The sequence below is a fragment of the Cryptomeria japonica genome, chromosome 10 (assembly GCF_030272615.1).
Source record: "Cryptomeria japonica chromosome 10, Sugi_1.0, whole genome shotgun sequence".
Lineage (NCBI taxonomy): Eukaryota > Viridiplantae > Streptophyta > Pinopsida > Cupressales > Cupressaceae > Cryptomeria > Cryptomeria japonica.
This window is the reverse complement of record NC_081414.1, coordinates 410,746,244-410,762,454: the sequence shown is the minus strand read 5'-3', so window position 1 is coordinate 410,762,454 and position 16,211 is coordinate 410,746,244. Positions and strand designations below refer to the sequence as shown.

Sequence of the window (16,211 nt, the reverse complement as noted above, 5' to 3'; positions counted from 1 at the left end):
GCAAAAAGGGGTGAACATGCTCGATGTGGAGGGATCAGGAGAAGACATACTGGCAATCACAAGGTTGCAAAACAAGGAAGCCATGTACCTTGACCCTCGCATAGAAAAAGAAAGGCTTCAGGAGGCAAGGGTGGATATCGAGCGGGCGATGGCTGGAGAGCGGAGGGCCTCGCACTTGGCTGCCGATGCACCAGTCCGGTCGGAACCGGAGAAAACTATCATCAAGCAGATGTTACAAACCACAATACTCGTACGGGTGTCTGACCTTCTGCAGACCATGCCACAGTTAAGGATGGCTATGACAAATATAACCCGGGATACTACCCTCAGTTAGGAACACCTAACGATGACGGAACCATGTAGTATGGATTCGGTGAAGGAATTTGGTACGGATGCCATGAATCCTATGCTACTCGCGGTGGGCGTCGGACGGAAGCCAACAGTAGTAGAGATGGATATAATGAGACAAAAGCTTACAAACACCATTGTTGATGGTGGGTCTGGAGTCAACATACTACCAGAGGAAACTTGGCGAAGCCTCGGCAAGCCTACACTCTGGCCACCAACCTTCCACTTGGTCGGTGCAGATCAACACGATATCAAACCCCTCAATACCCTCATGGCACAAAAGGTGGTAATTGGGACGCAACAATTCCTTCTGGATTTTGTAGTCATTCCGCTGGAAAGGAAAGCGTACGACGCTCTTCTAGGAAGGGGGTGGCTGATCATGGCCAAAGCTAATCATAACTGGAAAAGGAATACGCTCTCAATCGAGAGTGACAGTCATAAGTATGTAATTGATCTAAGGAACCAGTCCGTTAGCGAAGAGCTCGCGTCATCGGACTCCGACTCAGAAGATTCAAATAGATGGGAGTGGGGTTCTAAGGGAGACAGAGGAGGGAAAGAACTCGACGAGGAAGGAGTGTTGGAACTGGACGGATGTTCCAAGGATGGAACCAGTTCACTGGCGGGACTTTTTCATTGGCAAATGGAGGACAATGAGGTCTTCCACCCGGAGTGTCACATGCTTCAAATATGTGAGATACGAGAATCAAGCGGCGGGATGGAAGAACAATCTTTTCCCCCGGAGTACGGTAGATACCAAGAGGGAATGGCACGGATGGACGACATGCCAACCCACCAGTTTGAACGGGATAAACCCATCAAGTACGAGGAACGGGGTGTGGAGAAGGTTAATCTGGGCAATGAGGCAGAACCACAGATGATACTTGTAGGAGATGATTGGAATCCCATGATAAAGGCAGCAACCTTCAAGATATTTCTGGAATATAAAGATGTCTTTGCCTGGACCTACAAGGACTTGAAGGGGGTACCGCTAGAGCTATGCGTGCATCGCATAACCCTCGTACCAAGAGCCCAACCGGTACGAAGGAGGCCGTATAGGATGAACAAAAATTACGCAGCCAAAGTAAATGAGGAGATCAATAAAATGTTAGAAGCAGAAATACCGTACATTGTACGGTCAACAAGTACGGTCGAAACACAGGCGTGGAGCACCATTCCATACGACAAGGCGAGGAGTCCGTACGACGTACGACAGAGCACCATTCCGTACGGCGCACAACAAAGCATCAACCCGTACGACGCACCTCATCCAACCATTTCGTACGGTGTAGTTCGTTCATTTGATCCGTACATCATAGGACATAAACTACATAGAGAAAAGGGTACGGTGTACGGTGAAACCGTATGACATATATGGCACAAGAGACATCGTACGACATGCATGATTGCTGTACGGGCATCGTACATGAGGCATCGTACGGTATACAAGGATGCAATCAGGGAGAGGTCGTTCGACCACGCTACAGGTACGACAACCAAAGGCGGAGGCCGTATGACAACCAAGAGAAATCCGTACGAACCACAGGAGAAATACCGTATGGTCAAGGAAGCAATATATCAAAAACTCGAAGGCATCAGCTTTGAGTTGGATGAAGGGAGTCTCAAGCCACACACCTATGCATCATACAATCAAGAGAGAAGCACAAGTCTGTACGAAAGAACAAGTTAGAAAACACAATTCCTGTATGGGAGAATGCACCTTGATCAGAATTTTGACTTCTTTGGCCTTGTTCTTGACGTCTTAAAAAAGCAGAAAATTGATGCGCTGCCCCCAAACCCCCGCAAGGGGCGCTGCCCCTTGACCCCGTTGGGGGCGTTGCCCCAAACCCCCATTTGATTTGGTAGGTACACTACACAGCGCAACCGACAAGAAAAAGGAGGAAACTGGACACATCCATGGAGATTGAAGAGGTTAGCAACGCAGAGGATTCGGAGGAGGTGGAAGAGATGGAAGAGCAGGAAAGCGTTGATGAGGGGTTCTATTTGTCAGGACACACAGCTGTGGAGGAGGAAGAAGAAACAAAGTTGTGGCAGTAGGAAGAAGAGGAAGAGGAGGAGCAACAGGGAGGATTGCGGGCTCATACGAGGGTAAAATTCACACCCTCGAAATTATCTTCGGCACACTTGGTACCACAGGAAGCACTTACGGTGGTCAGCCCTGTAGAGAACGTACGACCAGTAGGGGTGTTGTTCTGGAAAATCAATGCAGGGGAACCACCAGCGCAGCGGCGGGTATCATTACCACAGAAACCAGTACTTGCGTCAGAAACCAAGGAGGGTACCAGTACGGTAGACGAGACAGGGGCAGGGGAGGTAATACCAGGAAAAGACATAATGGCCGAGCAAGGAATTGGTACGCATATCCAGGTTCTGGTACGGAAGACATTTGTACGGTACCAACAAGTACTGGTACAACATCAACAAGTACTGGTACAGTGCCAACATGTACTGGTATGAAAGAAACTTGTACGGTGCCAACAAGAATTGGTATGGTGCCAACAGAAATCGGTACGGTACCAGCAAAAACCGGTACGGTACCAACAAAAATTGGTACGAGTGACTTGGAGGCAAAAACTGGTACGGGTGACTGGGAGGCATTAGCAGCCCAAGTGGCAGAGCTCACCTTACAGTTGGAACAGAAAGATAAAAAGCTAATGGAAGATGCTCACATGGTAAAGAAAGCACGGGAACAGCAGCTGCTGGCTGAAAAGAACCTGAAACTTCAAGCCGGACAACAACCTCCTCGTGCGGCCACTACTGGGACGCCTCCTCCCTCTTCTCAATCTTAGCTATGTTTTATATAATTCAGTTTTTCTTGTTTGAGTCGTCTGGAAGCCGACTACGTTTTTGGAGGGGCTAATGTTAGGGGTAAATAACGTATGTTAGTAAGAATAATATTTATAAGTGTGTTATGTTTATGTTTGTCGCCGAGAGGTTCCCGTCGGGTAGTTAGGAGTTGGTGACGGTTGGCAACTTGACCAACCGTCGGGTCTTTATATTGTTTGGTTGGAACCTCGGCAGGGGAGATGATGTATGGACAATTCTTGACATTGGAATAAAGATATAACTTTTTGGTCTAATTATTATCATTTGTCATTTATGTTATGATGTACAATTGTTCTGTTCCATGAATACTTGGTACGTGTAGGAGATATTGTGTTATCTGATTATTCACCAACTATACATTTAGGACTAAACACCATATTATGGTTGTGTGTTGGTAAGTTTTTTGCAAGCTTGATAGCATGTAGCATTACTACTGAGACATTGGATCATTTCAATCTTCATTTTTGTTTGTAACCGTGGTTTCTTCATCCATCAAAATTTGATCAGAAACAAATTTGAAATATCGAAAAAATATTTTCATATTTTTTCTAGTTTTTTTCTACATGTTAGTAATTGGGTATTTTGAAGGCCTTTGGGGCATTTTCAGCCCTTGAAACTTTGGCCTGTCCTTTAGAATGTTGTCGTAGGCACGTTCTTTCAAGACTTCGCTTTCAACTCTTGGAGACCTTTCCAACGAGTTAAACGGCTCGCAATTTCGAGTCCTGAGTAGAAAGTTATGTCTAGTTAAAGTTAGGACAAAATTTCATATATTTTTTTTGAAAATTTCGTAGTTTTGGATTTTATTATGTAATAAACAAATATGACTGTTGAGTTTCGATTCTCAAGGGGTTTTGGTGACCCTTGGAATCTCATGAACTGTTATATGTTGGATTTTCGAATTGAATGGATTACTTTTTGGCTTGCTTCAATTCTGTGTTTACCTTGTTCGTGTAAACAAATCCACAATACCGCAGGTTTTCACTCAGGTGTTGTCATCCGAATCCATAATTCGGATCAATGGTATCAGAGCAAGTTCGCTCCTGTATGTCATATCACACGCGATCAACATATCAAAGATTGGGGTTGGAAACAAGAAATCCTTCAGACTACCTTCCTTTGAGACGCACACGATCGCAGATGGCTAAGTTGCAGACCGACGATGACATTAAAGCGTTGGTTGCAGATGCATTAACAAAACAATGTGAAGAAATGATGGAGCAGTTCAAGCAAATGCTGGAAAGTCGTGGGTCACAAGCAAACCCACCATTCACAGGGTATACACCATTTAAGGTGCAAGTGAATTTCGATATACCCACGTTTCAAGGAAAGATTGATGCGGATGTTGTTGATGATTGGGTTTCAAAACTGGAAAGGTATTTCTCTGTCAACCAGTTCTCAGATGAAGAGAAAATAACTTTCGCTCTTCTCAAAGCTGAAAATCATGTGAAAGATTTGCGGGAAGCAAAGTTAGTATCCAAGGCAGCAGAAACTGGCAGTACTTTTATTTTTGATCAAAAACCCACATGGGGAGAATTCATGGAGCACATAAAGGAAGAATATTTTCCTGTAGATACATATGAACATAAATATATGCAGTGGCAATTGCTTCGACAGAAAAAGGACCAAACTGTTCAGGAATATACTAATATGTTTCAGGCTTTAGCAACAAAGCTTGGCATCAAAGATTGTGAGAAGCACCGATTTTTGAAATATCAAACTAGGCTCCATAGGTATATCCAAACTGAAATGGAATTCCTGAACATAGAGACTTTACCTAGTGCATATAAATTTGCTACAAAAATTGATTAGAAATTCAAACAGAAAGGAAGGAGGGATAACTTCGCAAACAACAAATGGAAGGGTGAAGGTGGCAAAACTGCATGGAAACAAACCTCCAAGGAATCTTCTCCCAATTCACCACCGAAAAAGGCATGGGGTATGAAGAAGGCACAAGAGAACGGTATGTGGTGTGAGTTCCATAAAAGTCCCTCTCATAACACAAAAGATTGCAGAACCATAAAAAGTTTAATGATGGAGACACATGAGGATAAGGTAGTACCTAAGGTGGCAGAATTTTGCATAGAAGAAAGTCATGAATAGGTCATTGAGGCTGATCCATATGCAACAGAGCTACTACAAAGATATTGCCCCGAGAGGATGAGGAAAGATTGTTCCACTCACAGATGTGGGTCGGAGGAAAAGCCCTGCACTTTATTGTTTATAGTGGAAGTCAAAAGAAGGTATCCACTTCCTTGGATAGATGACCTTTTGGACCAGCTTAGAGGGGCCCGATTCTTCACAAAAATTGATTTGAAATCAGGATACCATCAAGTACCAATTGACTCAGCTGATGTATGGAAGACAACTTTCAAATCTAAAGAGGGATTGTTTGAATGGCTAGTGATGCCTTTCGGTCTAACAAATGCCCCAACGACTTTCATGAGAATGATGAATGATGAATGATGTACTTAGACCGTTTACTGATTCCTTTGTGGTGGTATATCTGGATGACATACTCATCTTCAGCAAAACTTGGGAGGAACATTTGCAACATGTGGAAAAAATTCTCTCAACTTTACATGATCATGGGCTTTATGCAAACAAAGAAAAGTGCTCCTTTGGTATGCAGAGTATTAGATACTTAGGGTATGTTATTGACAGTGAGGGTGTCCATGTTGATCCTGAAAAGATACAAGTGATTAAGGACTGGCCATCTCCTAGAAATCTCACAGAGTTACGAAGTTTCCTTGGGTTGGCAAACTTTTATCGCAGATTTGTGTTGGGATTTTCCCATTTGTCTTGGCCTTTAAATCATTCATTACGGGGGGGAACACAAGCAAAGTTCAAATAGACAGGTGCTCAACAAGAAGCATTTGAGGAGTTAAAACGAAGGTTATGTTCTGCACTAGTTTTATCTCTTCCTGACCTGCAACAGTCATTTGAAATACAAACTGATGCATCAGAATATGCCCTAGGAGCAGTCCTCATGTAGCATGGTCACCCAGTTGCATATCATAGTGAGACTTTTTCTAATACAGTGCGCCGGTATGCCACTTATGACAAGGAACTGTATGCTATCGTTCAAGCCTGTAAGCAGTGGAAACATTATATTTTGGGTAAGGAGACTGTCATCCACACAGACCACAAACCTCTTCAATTTTTGCAAACACAAGGGAAGTTGCAGAATGATCGACATTAAAGATGGTCAGCCTATCTTCAACAATATCATCTCAATATTCACCACAAGAAGGGAAGCACTAACAAAGTAGCAAACTGTTTGAGCAGGCCTCCGATTGTAGCTATAAGTATGGTGTTGGACTCATGTGGTCATCAAACTGAAGCCTGGGCTTGCTTGTACGAGAATGATGTTGAGTTTGCAGATGTTTATAATCAATTGGTGAGGGGAAATCAAGTGAATGACTTCTATTTGCAGGATGGAATGCTTTATCACCTTGGCCAATCTGTGTGCCCAATGCAGAACGCAAAAAGCTGATATGGGAAGCTCACTATAGTAAGGTTGTTGGTCATTTTGGCATAGGTAAGACTATTGCTATACTTCAAAGGTATTTTTATTGGCCAAAGTTGAGAAATGATGTCATTTCATATATTCAAGCTTGTACCGCATGTGCTATTGCTAAGCCTGCCAATCGTAAACTTGGACTATATTCACCACTTCCTGTTCTTGAAAAACCTTGGCATTCAGTTTCTATGGACTTTATGTCTAGTCTTCCTGCCACCAAAAGAGGCCACGATTGTGTGTATGTTGTGGTAGATAGGTTCTCAAAAATGGCAGTAATAGTGGCTTGTAAAAAGACAATTTCTACATAGGACACTGCAAAGCTTTTCTTTGAACACGTTTGGGTTCATTTTGGTTTGCTATTATTTCAGATAGGGACAACAGGTTTCTTAGTAAGTTTTGGTCTACATTATGGGAGAAGATGGACACAAAATAAGCAAAGTCTACTGCTTTCCATCCTCAAACAGATGGCCAAACAGAGGTAGTGAATCGGATGATCATTCACATCCTACACATGTATCACTCAAAACATCCCCGCACATGAGATGAAAGTCTTCCATATGTTCAACATAGCTACAACAGGGCAATTCACAGCTCTACTGGTCACATCCTCACCCATTTGAGGTTTGTCTTGGTTATCAACCACTTGCACCCATGGATGTTGCCATACCATTTATTCAACTTGATCTGGTTCCACGTGTTGGTAAGGAGGAAGATAAGGCAACACAGTTCATTGATAGAATTCATCATTTGCAACAACAAACTCATGAAATCTTGGAGCATACCAATAATAAATATAAGGAGAGACATGATGAGCATCGTACTCCTCATAATTTTCAAGTCGGGGGCAAGGCGTGGTTGCATATCCAAAAGGAACGATTGCAAGGTGCCAATAGGAAGCTTCGTCCTCTGCGTTATGGGCCATACACAATCATCAAGCAAGTTGGTGATAATGCTTTTGAGCTCAATTTACCCCCATTTTTGGGTCTTCATCCAATCTCAATGTAGAACTCTTGAAGCCATATTTTCCTCCACTATTAGATGTTGCAGATGTGGCAGAAACAATTTCCACTACAGAATTGAATCCAGATGCAGCTTCTCCATTCCAATGTGATCAGATTGTAGACACCATGGTGTAAACACTCAAACAACAACAGATCTATCTATACAAAGTGGTTCGAGCAGGGCAGATTGCTCAACAAGGAAAGTGGTTTACCCGGGAGCAGCTTCAGCTCCGTTTTCCTCATCTCATTGAGAGTGTTGATGCAATGGGGCCCATTGCTTTTCAAGGGGGAAGTAATGATCAGAAACAATTTTGAAATATTGAAAAAATATTTTCATATTTTTTCTAGTTTTTTTCTATATGTTAGTAATTGGGTATTTTGAAGGTCTTCGGGGCATTTTCAGCCCTTGAAACTTTGGCTTGTCCTTGGAGACCTTTCCAACGAGTGAAACGGCTCGCAATTTTGAGTTTTGAGTAGAAAGTTATGTCTACTTAAAGTTAGGACAAAATTTCATATAGTTTTTTGAAAATTTCGTAGTTTTGCATTTTATTATGTAACAAACAAATATGACTGTTGAGTTTCGATTCTGAAGGGGTTTGGGTGACCCTTGGAATCTCTTGAACTGTTATATGTTGGATTTTCGAATTGAATGGATTACTTTTTGGCTTGCTTCAATTTTGTGTTTACCTTGTTCGTGTAAACAAATCCACAATACCGCAGGTTCTCACTCAGGTGTTGTCATCCGAATCCATAATTCGGATCAATGGTACTAGCAGCCTTTGGCCATTGTGATTGCATTCTTATGCACATGCCAGCGAGGATAAGGAAGAACAAGAATAGTAGCTTTAGTAAATATTTGATTTGTTGAGTTCATTTAGTTTTTGTTTGTATGCTTTGGGCATAATATATAGTCTGTAAGAATTTTATCAACTGTGTTTTGTCTGCTTGAACAAGGTGGAACCAATTACGGAGGTTTGATTTTTGTAGATATAACATGAAACGTTTATATAGCTCAAAGTGCAAAAACCATCTAGAGCATCAAGTGAGATAGACCAACATGTCTGCAAGGTAAACATCCTTGGTAGGGTTCTAATCAGCTGATCTTCCTCCTCATTTTGAAAATCTAGTGGAATTAAAACAACCCAATACTAACATAATTGGAGTCTTTGCAAATCATTTGGCTCACATACCATGAGTTGATTTATTGGAGTCTGTGTAAAACATTTGGCTCATATTGCAGGAGTTGATTTACTGGAGTCTTTGCAAAACATTTGGCTTACATCCCAGGAGTTGATTCATTGGAATCTTTGCAAAATATTTGGGTTACATCCTAGGAGTCGATTTATTGGAGTCTTTGCAAGGAAGTCAGACAGAGAATTGTGATGTACTTTTTTATGTTGAATGTGAACTTCCTGACAGCCTGATAATTTTTGCAGCAACCTGTCGAGCAATATTGGACATCATACGATGAATTCATTCTTTCGATGGAAATGCCCTTATTCTTGTTTTTGTTATTATTTTTGATTGTCAATTTTGTAATTGTAATGATTTTCATTTGAATCGTGAACCTAGACATTATATTAAATGGCATATGATATAATATGATAATATTGAAATTCTGAACTATCAATTGAAATTCTGATAATGTATTTAGTTTTATAATTCTGTGTATTTCTTTAAATTTTTGTATATGGACGAACCCGAACCCACAAATCCAATGGCAAGAAAATTTTTGCCTGTAGCCACGAACCAGGTTCTCATACTAGAACCTGCACCTGAACCCAGACTAGTAACTTAGGTCACAGCTGTACAATATATATCTCCCATATAGGAGAGAAAGAGAGAGACCATGTATCCCCCCCATAATGTATTATCTTCTACATTGATGGTGAATGCTTGGCAAAGGATGATGATGAAGATCCATGAATGTTGAACAACATTCCTCCCCTTGGAAAAAAACAATACCAAGTATGGATGTAGGATGTTTGATGATATTGTTGTTGTTGGTGTTGTCATTGAACTCTACTCAGGTGTTTCTATGTCAATATTAAAGTACAATCTACTCAGGTGTTTCATTCTTTCGATGGAAATGCCCTTATTCTTGTTTTTGTTATTATTTTTGATTGTCAATTTTGTAATTGTAATGATTTTCATTTGAATCGTGAACCTAGACATTATATTAAATGGCATATGATATAATATGATAATATTGAAATTCTGAACTATCAATTGAAATTCTGATAATGTATTTAGTTTTATAATTCTGTGTATTTCTTTAAATTTTTGTATATGGACGAACCCGAACCCACAAATCCAATGGCAAGAAAATTTTTGCCTGTAGCCACGAACCAGGTTCTCATACTAGAACCTGCACCTGAACCCAGACTAGTAACTTAGGTCACGGCTGTACAATATATATCTCCCATATAGGAGAGAAAGAGAGAGACCATGTATCCCCCCCATAATGTATTATCTTCTACATTGATGGTGAATGCTCGGCAAAGGATGATGATGAAGATCCATGAATGTTGAACAACATTCCTCCCCTTGGAAAAAAACAATACCAAGTATGGATGTAGGATGTTTGATGATATTGTTGTTGTTGGTGTTGTCATTGAACTCTACTCAGGTGTTTCTATGTCAATATTAAAGTACAATCCAATCAAATCAAGTACAAGCTCAATAAATGAAGAAGGAGACAAACTAAGACCATGTGCAAACAAATGAAGAACAAGATCCAAAGATGAAATTGGTGTGACAACAACGATGATGGGATTGTCATCAAAGAGGAGATGAAATGTCAATATGTGTGTCGAATCTGTATGTTGGGACACACAACAATTTCATAATATTTGTCAAGTACTCATCCCAATGTATTAGATTTTGGAAGACTATGACGTACCTATTACAAAGAATGACTCGAAGCAATAAGAGATGGAGATGTTATTTTGATGTATGTCATCCAACTATTGTGGCCTTCCCATGATGATATGTCCACACAAGATGTCTAAATATGAACACCTGAAGATGTATGTGCCAATGTTGGAATGTAAGAATCCTCAGCCTTAGGATAGTGACTTAGAGAAAAAGAAGATGTAGCCTCTAAATTTGGATTACAAGTCATAGAAGCCTAAGAACCAATGGATACATCTGTAGGAAGAGAAGCATCAAGTTAAGCCTTGATATCATCAAAACTATCAAGACTGGCCAAATAATCAAGCCTCAAGGTTATCACAATCATTAAGGGGTAGAAGACAATCCATAACAGGACCATTTGGGAATGGAGAGAGATGTGGGTTTCCAAAGATCTCCCAAATTCTGGTTCAAAGAGTGCGTAGGCACTCAATATGTGATATAGATTGCATACTGTCAAAATCAACATTGCTACCAATCAATCCAAGGACATGATTGTTCTTGATATCCCATGTTTGCTTCTAATTAGGTGTAGTTAGTTCATAGACAAGGCCATAGAGATGTTGCAAGAGATGAAGCTACCTAATATCTTTCAAGATGTTGTCTTGGCAAGACTTATAGATCCCTTTGTTTTGGGCGATTACAAAAGGATTAATTGAAAAACCCATGATTTTACAATGATATAATCCTCGTATATAGATGAGGGATTAAAATATATGAAATTGGAACCCTCAGCATAAAAAATGGTAATATATTTTGCAAGATATCTATAGTACAAGTAAAAATAGAAAAAGGGGCATCAAACTAAAATAACATGTACTTGGGGAAAAATGAAGAAAATCAAGTGGATTTCTTTGTAGTGCTTAGAACTAGCTTTGAATGCCTATTTTTTTGCGAAACTTTAAATACCGTATGCCCAAGTTATGGATTTTTTTTATAAAATTACTCTTTTGGGGCTTAAAGAAAGAAACAAGGGTATATTTTGGGCACTTGTTAGCCACATGACTAGATGCTTAAGACTAGGGGCTGGCATGGTGATGATGTCATCTTTGAATTTTTTAAGAGAGGTAAATGCTTTTGACCCGGAGCTATGAGCCAATGAAGTCAGAAATGGGGGAATGAATATTCAATAACAACACACCAGGGGGTTTTGAACCTTGATGGCAAGAACAACACCACAACTTAACCATCACACTAAGCCCATGTTGGCAGATGTTAGCTTTGCATTGACAGTGGCAATTTAAAAAAATAAAGTCTCTTTTTTGTAAATTGTACCAGATGTGAGGTGGACAAAGTATAAAGGAATATTCTGTATTAGATTATGATTTCTACAGCAATGGCAGCTAGTATTGTATGACAAATATACAACTGTACATAACTGTAGATAATTGTATGGAATTGTTGACTAAATGACTGTATGAAATTGAATAGACCCGTACAATTATACATATTTTTTAGGCAACATTTTTCTGACCTTCCCAAAAAACGTTTGAAATTTTTGACTCCAAATTCTATTGTGCCTTTATGGATTTATAGGTTTGTAGGGTTTTGAGTGCAACTATGAAGTCCCTGTTGCACCAAAATGCATCATGTGAAAGATCTTGGCCAAACTCTCTTAAAAGAGGGAATGGAATCACAAATTTGGAGTTATGATACTATTTAAGTGTTTTTGATCAACCCCACACTAAACCAAAGATTATTTGCTACCAAAACAAGTTTCCGCACAAAAAAGAAGCAATGGAAATGTTATGAAGCTAGAGAATTCATTATAAAAATGATATTGATGTAATATACAATGAAGAAACCTTTGTTATATAGACAAGAATGAAACCCTAGGATATATAATAAGATCAAAAGAAGTTTCTTAATCCCACGATGAGACATAAAAAGTAAATGGCTTAAGCAATCTTAAGTATGTAAGTATGAGTAAGACCTAATATGAAACTAGTTAGGTAATATACCATGTCCACACCAACATGGGCTAGCAACATAGTTTATCAAGAGGTGGGGATGGATGTTGATACACCGGTTTTCCAAAAATGCTGGATACTATATATATTAAATTTTAATTTAGAAAAAAAGTAAAAACATACAATGGATATGCAATTTTAAAGAATGTAAAATACTTAAATGTTTAAAAATTATTAAAAAAAATGACTTAACATTTGAATTTTGATAGTATTGAACCAGATGTTAACAAAAGGCAAAGATTAACTATATTGATATTTGATAATTATCATCATGATAGAGAAAAAATAATTTAAAAATTTAAACCATAATCATGTGGAAATGGCAAATAAAGACTTGTAAGGGAATGCCATTATTTAAAAAAAAAAAAGGGGTCCTTTATGGTGGTCATTTTCAATCATATGATAAAACTTTACTGTGTGTACACATCTTAAGCCTTATTATTTTTTCTAAATTCTCTTAATACTATTATCTCTCTGCAATTTGATAAGAATTTCTTTTTGCTACAATTTTTTTTCTTTTCTGGTAAATTTGTATGTAATGAACAGAAAATTACTAGTCTATTAGTTTTTTTAGCTTTAGTCAACTGCGTATCAACACTTGATATATCTGATGTATAGAAATGCAAAGAAACTTCATATAAAATATCCTTAATGTCTGGAGACATCTGCACGTGGGTCTCCAAGATGGGGATCCACTTCCTAAGTAGGATAGAAGTACCAAGGATCAGGCTACTAGTCTCTTGGTGACTTGGGTGGCAACCTTTTTCTTTTTGTTAGGAAAATCCAGTTATGAAATGTTGTATGTGCATTGTATTGAAGGAAATAATTAAGTTCCTCCTTACAGACCTTTGTTGGCTTTGGTGAATGCAAATATAAAATTTTGATTTGGACTTAGTAAGAAAAGGGTCTAAGAGGAGGCCGCGGCCTCCTGATGTATCTATCATCTTTAATTGCTAGGAAAGCAAGGTTTGGGTGTTATCGGTGCATAGAGAACTTAACGTCTAGACTTGCCTCCTCAACATGACAGTTTTTTCTTCTATCCTGTTAGTATAACTTTATATGGTTATATTGTGGCAGCTTTGAGTACATGTGAAGTAAGGCTATGACAGCCCATTTACCTATGCTTTTTCCAAGGGATTGGGAAGAAGGTACATGTGAATCCATTTTGAAAGAAGATTGCTCTAGAAATTGGTCCTTCCAGCAGCCAGCTTTAAGAGACTGACGGGAGGGATTAGCTTTTCTGAGTTTATGGGAGATTAAAAAATGTCAGTGAGTTCTGAAGAAGACTTCTGTATGTTCAAACTTCGAGAAGGAGACAAACATCATAACTACTAAATTTTGGTTATTTCACAGGTGTAAAGTACATTCTAAATTCATGTTTTCATAATCTGAGTCGTGAAACTAATACATTTATCCAGAAAGAGAATTTTTAAGATATTTCAAATCTTTTTAACTTTTTTCCTCTAAGTTATGGTTTGATCAATTCTTATGATTCATTTGTTTGCCTTTCCCCACCTTTCCAAGCAAGGAACAACTACAAGTGGATAGTGTTTTTACAACAGCATTACATATATGCCTCTTGCCTAGTAACTACGTTTCATTCTGTATTAGATATCTCTTTCTAGTTTGCTTTTCATTATAGATCTGTAATACTCAGGAATCAGCTTGGAATAATTCTATTCTTATCTATATCTATATTTTCATTTTTGTGTTTTATAGATAAGGGTTCATGCTCAATACCTTGGTTATCCACTTCTTGGGGATGATTTGTATGGAGGAACAACAGGTATGGCATTATCTCGGTTAAAACCAAAAGTGGCTTCAAAGTATCATGGTCGGCTTTCAAAACTAATTTCCAATCTCCAGCGACCTTGTCTCCACGCCTTGTCTCTTGGGTAAGTGTAGCTGTTTCATAATTGGAAGCTCCATTAGATTATTACTAATGGGTAGACTTAGCAGTGTCTGGACAATCTATTTGGTTTTTAACATTTGGCTAATCAGTGATTGGACCTTCTCCTACAATTGCAGCTTTGAACATCCTCAAACTGGAAAGGAAATGAAGTTTTCATGCGCTCCTCCACTTGATTTTATGGATGTGTTGCACCAACTTCGAAACATGGAGTCTAAATGATGACATTTTTCAACTTTTGAAGCTTTCACATTTACAAGCCCATTCTTTATTTAAACTATGGGATAAACATCTTGAATAAGGGAAGTTGGTTTGTTCTTTTACTGCATGCATTATAAAAATATGTTTAATTCATCAAACGAAATGAAGTGATGGAAAAACTTAGATTAGGAATAAAAATCCCCTAAAATATATAAGTATTGGTTTCAATCATCCTCCATTGTAGGTGATTGCTTGAATGAACTTGTTGAATTTCAATGTGAAGCGATTTGAAAGCATCTATTCTCTGATCTACTGTGAATTCGGTACCTATTGAAGGTCAGTGTCAGAGATGAAGTTTCACTGCAAACTGTAGATTAACCGATTTGCATCAATGGGTATGCATATGTGGATGGAGGCATCAAAGTTGAACTCAGCCTAGTAAATATTCTGTCGAAGCTTCAAGCTCTGCATAGTAATCTAGCACATGATAAACCTAAACTAATACGGATTCACTGTGTAAGAGTCCGGATATCTGTGCTACTGTAGGGAACGAAATATTAAGAATTTAAATTTGCATACATATAGGTATATAATCATTTACCAGGAAAAGATTAGGATGCGTAGACATGATGCAGTTTGGAGACTATTAGAATGTTATTATAGTCATATGGAAACATAATTTAATGACTTTAAGGGGAAATTTATTATCCTCATTGTAAAATTCTGGATATTAAAATTTGTGCCAACAATTTGCAGCTTGTATTAAGAAACGATCAAAATATCATAAAACCAGAGAGGATGACGGGACATTGGCATTATGAGTTGGTGTATTTTATTAAATATATTCACATTGGCTAATGTACTCTAGTCTTTAAATGGTTTTATTGTCACATGGGATTATTGTATATACTATATTATTAAATATATTATCCTAAGATTGCAATAAAAAAGTGAAGCTCTTACAAATCTAATTTAAAGGTCATAATTGTACAAACCATAAATAAGTGCACATGGATTAAAAAGTATATCAACGTCAAATTTATTAAGTTCGCATTATGAATAAACTTTTTAAAATTTTTTGTTAACATGCAGAAAATACAAAAAACCAGTTACAAAGAGCAGAGATAATTAAAGCATTCAACATCCGAAGTTTGTTGTAACAGTTAAGAGGGGCGTTGAGAGCAACAGAGGACCAAACTCTTCTTCAAAACAGTCGGGTAACATGGAACAGAGCAGCTCCAAATCAGCAAAAAGCAACTCCAAAACAGAGTACGTTATTATGAACAACGTTGCTGAATGTTTTACATCCAATTAATACATGACTAGGGAGAGAGATAGATTAGAGAGGAGAGACAGACTATTCCATTAACATTTCGTTGATGTCAAATATTCACTTGGGCAATATTGGTTGAAATTTATCTAACCTTACTAAGATTTTTCACTTTTCCAAGTTTAATAAAAGGAGCAACAAAGATAAGTGACACTTAATGGAGGCCATAATTTTT

The 16,211-nt window shown here is 38.4% G+C and overlaps 1 protein-coding gene across 1 annotated transcript in view; it reads left to right on the top strand.

Moving 5' to 3' along the window:
• LOC131038501 (RNA pseudouridine synthase 2, chloroplastic) overlaps positions 1-15,524 on the top strand; it is a 188,844-nt gene extending 173,320 nt beyond the window's left edge. The window contains exons 6-7 of the mRNA XM_057970948.2: positions 14,316-14,491; positions 14,625-15,524. Of these exons, the coding sequence (XP_057826931.2) occupies positions 14,316-14,491; positions 14,625-14,727 (279 nt within the window). The 3' untranslated portion in view covers positions 14,728-15,524. The remainder of the gene's footprint in view (positions 1-14,315; positions 14,492-14,624) is intronic.
• Positions 15,525-16,211: the final 687 nt, after the last annotated feature.